Genomic DNA, 6,667 nt, shown 5'->3' on the forward strand with positions numbered 1-6,667 from the left:
GTATATTTAAGTATCACCTCTTTTAGTGGCTATTGGAAAACTAGCATCTTCAACAGTCCGTTACCAATTGTGAGCAGAAGGGGGCGCTGGTGCGCTGCACTACTTTAAAACCACAGAAGAAGACGAGGCGACTCAGCCGCAAACGGTCGCGAGGCTGCCTGCATCACCCGCCGGGATCCGACGAGCAGAAGCGAAGTAATGGCGTTCACATTCGCGGCCTTTTGTTATATGCTGGCTCTGCTGCTCACGGCGGCGCTTATTTTCTTCGCTATCTGGCACGTAAGTACAAGCTGAGGCCGCACGATTCATGACTGTTGTCCTGCCTGTCGGAGGCGACGAACAGGAGCGGACGAAAAGGCGAGGGAGGCCGGTGGCTAAAGCTAGGCCCGTTTAGCCGCTCAGGCGGGACTTTGGCGGAGGCTACCCGCGGTACCTGCGATGATATCCGGGTCCACCTACAGGCCCAGCGCCTGGTTTGGTAGCTACAGAATGAATGACGAACGTTAGCGATCGCCTGGGAAACAAAACCCACCCCGGTATAAATGTTGTTTTGACGTGGTGTTATCTTAATTAAAATCCACCTCTGTTGTCGCGATTAGCAGGTAATTTACCAGGTGTTTATCCATTTACCTGTGTTCTAAACGTCAGCTAGCAAAGATGCTAAACTGCTCTGTTATTATTTCATTCATTATTCATGTTAAGAGAGGTGTAATTAACTTGATATTCACTTGTGTTCTTATGGGTGAAGAAGTGTAACCAACATAAACCAGATGTCCTTTTAAAACATGTACATGAAGAATGAATTAAACAAAGTAAGGGCTATGGAACGAGATTCAAATCTAAGGAATATATACTAATAAGGTCTTGATGTCTTCCAAATGATGTCCAGGAAGAAACAGCCCTATAGCAAAATAAGTTGTCATTTAGTGAGATGAAATTAATCAGTTTATTAGGCTTAAGCTTTTATCCTGTTGTTGGCTATTCGTGACATGTGTGTTAACGTTACACTGTTGTTTATTCCTCAGATAATAGCATTCGATGAGCTGAAGACTGATTACAAGAACCCTATAGATCAGTGTAACACCTTAAATCCGGTAAGTGGCCCCCAGCCTCCAGACACTCCTCCCTGGCCTCTTTTACTGCATGCACATATGCTCTGTCCAGGTTACTCATTTATTTTCAGGTTAAATGTCTCCCGCTATCATTTCTCTGCACTGTTTTGCTGAATAACCTGCCTGTTATGCAGTCAAACTCTAACGGCTGTTGTTGTTTTTGTTTTCCCTAATCTGTTTTTTGCACTTTGTTAACGGCATAAAAGACAGTTGAAAAGGTCAAAAAGATTAAGAGAGTCAGAATTGCCTTGAAGGTTTGTACCAATCTCTAGTTCAAGTCGGTCTGCAGTCTTGTCATCTTTGCACGGCGAAGTGTTTGCAAACGTCTTTTCAGTTAACTAATCTCAGCTTTAGGATCAGACGCTCGTGCCTCTGTCCGCGTTAGCTGGAGAGCGTTTAACCTGAACACCCCTGACATGGGCGTCCGTCTGGGGATCCCTGGGAAAGCAGAATCGTCCGTCTTGTAATTTATGAGGCCAGTTTAGTCTCCTCGATGTCGTTTGTATGCTGTTAACTCAAGGAGCCGTGCGTGTTGTTTACTACTAATACTAATGTAAAAAGATGAGTGTAGCTGTTAACTGAAAAGACTTGCAAATGCTCTAAACTTGCATGGACTTATAACAACCTACCCTTTGTTTGCAAATAGTGTTTTACTGGTACAGAGAGTCAACACTAATGCCAGGAACAGGAAATCTGAAGTCAGATCAGGTTTATATTGCTCCTCTTTGGGTTCACTTAGCTTCAAATCGGTAAACTTGAGCTAATTGGGCGTTTCCTCGGGGTGGGGGGTGCAGGTCAGCTATCAGCAGGACTCAGCTGCTGTACATGAGCTCATCTTTGGCTCTGATCTTCCTCACCTGTGGATCAGGACAGATGGCTGCAGAATCGGCATCGCCCAGCTCAGCGACTTTGAGCTGCTCTGATTGGTTAATGTCTGGGTAGGAAGAGTCATGTGACTCTGGCGCTCAGGCCTGTTCTGAGCTCTGATCTCGTTCTGTATTTGGCAGCACAGTGCAGGGGGTCGGCACGTCACAGCCGCTGCACCTTCCTCCTCCTACACCTTTCCATCTGTGGGCCGTTTGTTACCCCCCCTGCTCTTTTTGGGTGCATGGCTTTCTTGTGCTTGGTGAAACAACCCCACAGCATGGTCAGACGGGGCCTGTTTGTGTTTGTCCTCGCTGAAGATGTGCAAAATGTTCTTCAGAGCTATCGGTGGACCCCCCCGTTTCACTGAGCAGGTGCATGACCTCTAAGCAGGGTGAGAAATTAACCCTTTCCAGCCATTTGCAAGTGTGCGGAGCAAATTTCAGCGTTGCCCCAACAGCTGCAGAGAGGCTGTCGGAAGTTGGTTAATCCCGTTTGCAGGTGGTGGAATCTTAATTTTTCACCCAGCGCGTCCACACAGACCAGTGCATGACGGCAGTGCTCACTGGCGCCCCCCAGTTCTTCTCCACGTGTCAGAATGTTGTGAAATCACTCGGGCTGGTCCTGGCAGTCTGATCCAGAACACGTTTAGAGCAGCTCATTGGTATTCACGCCCGTCTCCTTGGAGCTGACTGTCATTTTCCAGACGTCCACTTCCTCCAGAGCCCTTTAGTCAGTTCCTCTGAGGTTCTGCCAGTTCAGCCTTTAGCTCCTGGCGTTTCACAACGTTACGCACTCGTCAGTCCACCCGCGCCAGGAGGAAGTCGCTGTTTCGTGGGCGTGACGGTTTCTTTGCCTTCTGCTCCGTGCAGCTGGTTCTCCCGGAGTACCTCATCCATTTCTTCTTCTGCGTGATGTTCTTCTGCGCGGCCGAGTGGCTCACCCTCTGCCTGAACCTGCCGCTGCTGGCCTACCACGTCTGGAGGTGAGTGAGGAACCCGCCTGCTGCCTGAGCCGCTGCTGCGGGGGCGTCGCTCACCAGAACCTCTGTCGCAGGTACACGAGCAGGCCCGTGATGAGCTCCCCCGGACTGTACGACCCCACGACCATCATGAACGCCGACATCCTGGCCTTCTGTCAGAAAGAAGGCTGGTGTAAGCTGGCCTTCTACCTGCTCTCCTTCTTCTACTATCTCTACGGGTAGGAAGCCGCGCTCGCCGGGCTTTTGAAAGCAGAACGACACCGTGAAACGTGTGATGGACCTTCCTTTGCTTCTCTTACAGGATGATTTATGTTCTGGTGAGCTCCTAAAATGGACGCCAAGGGGGAACGGGACCTGCATGTACAGTAGACGACCAGAAACTCTGATCCTGGTGCTGCAGCACTGGACCTGCTGGAGACGGATGATCTCGACCCCTCACTCGCAGCACAGACTGTCAGTCCAGACCCATTTAGCCATTTTAAACCCACCTCTGCTGCAGCGTTCCTGCCATTACACTAGAGATACTTTTTATGGAAAACACTTAAAAGCCCAGACGGACATCCTTTTTTCTTTTTTTTATTATTGATGTGCTCTTTTTTTCTGATGCTTTTGATTCAAATAAAGCTTTTTTCTCTTCAGTTCTTTTCAGACTAGCTAGACTCGCTTCTGTGAGGAGGCGGAGCCGCGTGCTAACTGCGTTAGCGTTCTCCGTCAACCAGGTTCTGGGCTCTAGCAGCTAATTTCCTCTGGCATCCAGACGGACCCAGCAGGACGACGCAGGTGCAGACTCGACGTTTTCAGACCCCAGGGTGCGGCGGCGCGGGCTGAGCTTCACGGGTTACTATCCTCGTTGACGGGTGCTGCGCGGGGACGATCAGTCGCGGCGCAGCACCGACTCCCAAAACCTGACGTGTATTTTCAGACGTGTTGAACATCCCGTTGGATCCACGGAAGCGTGTTTGTGAACCCAGTAGAAGCGTAGATATCTGTACATTTCAGAGGCGCCACGTAGCAGCAGCGCCGCTCTGGTTTTCCCACTTCCTGGATTTCTGTTTGTTAGGAATCTGCTGATGTGCCATCCTGTTGAATGTGTGGAATTCTGTGGCTGTGCATCTTGTTTTTCCCTGTTAGGAGCGCCGCCCTTTATTTATTTTCACTTTTGCGTGATATCAAAGCACTCCTTGTGGTGCGGAGTCGCCTCCAGACCAGAATCCAGAGTCGTTTTGGCCCTTGAACGGAATCTGGAAGTATTTATTTCCAGTTTTATCATCACGGTACGACGACGCTTTATCAGTTTGTATTTTTCCCATCATGTCTCACCAGGAAATGTCAAAGTTGTTTGAATCTAAATAAAACGATCCAGGAATGTTGTTGTGGATTTCTTTGAACAGTCCGGGAAGAGAAGAGTCGGTGAAACTGAGTTTAGCATCTCAGGATTCATCTTTTTCCCCACACAATATAAATGAAAGCAACGTGAGAAGCGGGAGTTAATTTTGCCAAAATTTACTGTGAAGTTCAGAATTAAACTGGAAAATGAACCAGTTTTTCCCCATAAAGCTGTGATTTCTTGAGAACGTTGACGGAGAAGCATGATTTATCTCCCAAATCATCTTTTTAATGTTCTAATGAGGACAAAAACATTCCATTATCCCGTTAAAGTGCAGTCGCAGAACAGAAACCTCACACCGGCAGAGATCCCCCGAGGATCACCGGGACACCGAGCGCTCCGGGGACGCCCTCCGGCTCTCCACGTAGGCTTTGTACTTTTCCCGGAACTCGTGCAGGAAGTTGTACTGCTGCAGAGGAAACGTGCACGTTATCTGTGGACATCTTCCTGTTATCAGAGGTTTCTGCCTTTTTAATGCCGAGCGGCGCCTCAACCGACCTTCACCGTTTGGATGGCTCCGCCTCCTCGGTGCTCCCTGAGGATCTCGATCACCTTGTTCTCCGTCAGCGACACCGAGAGACGAAGCAGCAGACAGGCGGCGACTGGGGCAGAAAAGGGCAGAGGGAGGCTGGAATGAAGCCCCCAGAGAGGAATGGACTGGGCTACAGAGGCGGGAAGGCGAGATTCTTACTTAATCCGGATCTGCCAAGACCTCCGTAACAGCTGAGGGAGGAGGGAAAAACGGTGTGTTTGAGTACCGCCATGAGGAGGTTCTACATTCCTGACAGGAGTCCTGTTGCTTCACATTTACATTCTCAAGTCCAACCAAACCAGTCTCACACAGACTGAAGGAAATGTGAAGTTTCATGAAAAATCAACAGGAATAACTCGGCTCACTGGATCACGGTCCTCCTGTTGTTCTCCAGGCTGGTCTGCAGCTCCTCCAGGATCCGGCAGCACTGCTCCAGCTCCGGGACGTCCCCGTCCGGGAACGGCATGTGGTGGACGCAGAAGCCTCGCTGCTGGTAGACGTCCAGCAGGGAGGGAACTCGGTACCGGTGGAGCTCTGCCCTGCTGCAGAATACAAAGACCTCCTGCACCCCCTGGTTCTGGAGCTCCTCTGGTGGGAGAGGACCTCCAACAGTCACGATTCTCCTCAAGAGCGAGCGAAAAGGCTGATGTTGAAATCACTTTTGGACTCGGGTCTTCTTACCAACGTCTCTCTCCAGGCTCCTGCGGACGTCTTTGTATTTGCACCCTGAGTTGAGATGAAGTAAAGACTGAATGTCGGTCGGGTGAAGGCGGGAACGGTGTGAGAACATTAAAGGTGTGTCTCACCTGGAAGGGCACAGATGCCCAGGAACTGCGAGCACTCCACCACAGACAATGGTAACCTTTGAGCCAAGCACAACACACCTCAGCTTCTGTTTCACAGCGCGCCAACGCTTCCTGCTGCAGCTGGAACTCACCAGGAGATGTGGAGAGGAGTCAGCTGCTCCTCCCCGACCTCCTCCTCTTCAGATGAGGAGTCGAACTCACTAGTCCTCATGGCGGAAACTGGGACAACAAACCACTTGTAATAGTTCAGAGCTTTACAGGTCACATTCATGTAAACGTGCACATCCAAACATTTCCTTCTCCTTCAGCAATTCAGTGTTTCCCTCTTTTGCACGTTGTTTAGGTTCTTTTTGAACTGCATTACGTCATAAAGTGTGTTGGGCTAACATGAATGCTAATTAAAAGTGAATGCTAATTACCTCAGCAGGCACCTAGGCTACCCTAGAATGTAAACCATGAATAAAATATACTCATATGTAAGATGGCGAGCAGCTGAGACGAAATGCATAGTCAGATATTTAAATACAAGGAAAATATATATTAAAATTACTGTCACAACTGTCGACACCCAGCAGCGATGTTACTGAGAATGTTCGGACGGAAATAGAAATACGCACACCGCATTCCCATTGTAACTTTATCTACACGTTGTTCTGAGATAACAAAAGTGATTTTAGGCTACTTGTTTCAGGAATATGAAGCATTTTCTCTCGTTTCCTCACCAGCTTTGCTCTCCTCCTGTTTTGACAGCTCCGTCAACACTGCCTCGATTTGAAAACCCCTTTAGCCTCACAGCCAATCACATTCGAGCGCGTCACACTGACCACGCCTACTTGACAACAGATGGCGCCGTGCGTTCGTTTGTTTTGATGTACGGGCAGCGCCGCCAGGGCGGAGGGAAGCGACAACGGGAGCAACGGTCACTTTATTTAATAATGTTTAATACGATTTTTAGCGTAAAGATGGGAATTAATAGGAAATTTT

General features: G+C 49.1%; 2 protein-coding genes and 1 long non-coding RNA gene across 4 annotated transcripts; 2 read left to right on the forward strand and 1 right to left on the reverse strand.

Moving 5' to 3' along the window:
• The first annotated feature begins 118 nt into the window (after positions 1–118).
• On the forward strand, positions 119–4,324 carry cnih1 (cornichon family AMPA receptor auxiliary protein 1). 2 transcript variants are annotated; one of them, XM_057058707.1, is made up of 6 exons: positions 119–279; positions 1,026–1,094; positions 1,319–1,366; positions 2,849–2,961; positions 3,033–3,176; positions 3,260–4,324. In XM_057058707.1, the coding sequence occupies exons 1-6, from the start codon at positions 199–201 to the stop codon at positions 3,285–3,287; spliced, it is 483 nt and encodes a 160-aa protein (XP_056914687.1). In that variant the 5' UTR covers positions 119–198; the 3' UTR covers positions 3,288–4,324. The 2 variants fall into 2 exon arrangements, with proteins under 2 accessions (XP_056914687.1, XP_056914688.1); XM_057058708.1 differs by lacking the exon at positions 1,319–1,366.
• LOC130539948 (uncharacterized) lies at positions 1,373–2,576 on the forward strand. Its single transcript, XR_008954258.1, has 2 exons — positions 1,373–1,820; positions 1,907–2,576. It is a non-coding gene; the product is annotated as an uncharacterized LOC130539948 (long non-coding RNA).
• A 121-nt stretch (positions 4,325–4,445) lies between the features above and the next one.
• On the reverse strand, positions 4,446–6,460 carry cdkn3 (cyclin dependent kinase inhibitor 3). Its single transcript, XM_057058693.1, has 8 exons — positions 6,403–6,460; positions 5,815–5,916; positions 5,684–5,739; positions 5,559–5,603; positions 5,243–5,465; positions 5,037–5,068; positions 4,844–4,947; positions 4,446–4,754 (listed from the first exon to the last, which is right to left on the reverse strand). The coding sequence occupies exons 2-8, from the start codon at positions 5,892–5,894 to the stop codon at positions 4,665–4,667; spliced, it is 630 nt and encodes a 209-aa protein (XP_056914673.1). The 5' UTR covers positions 5,895–5,916; positions 6,403–6,460; the 3' UTR covers positions 4,446–4,664.
• Between the last annotated feature and the right edge of the window lie 207 nt (positions 6,461–6,667).

The sequence above is a fragment of the Takifugu flavidus genome, chromosome 16, assembly GCF_003711565.1.
Source record: "Takifugu flavidus isolate HTHZ2018 chromosome 16, ASM371156v2, whole genome shotgun sequence".
Classification (NCBI taxonomy): Eukaryota; Metazoa; Chordata; class Actinopteri; order Tetraodontiformes; family Tetraodontidae; genus Takifugu; species Takifugu flavidus.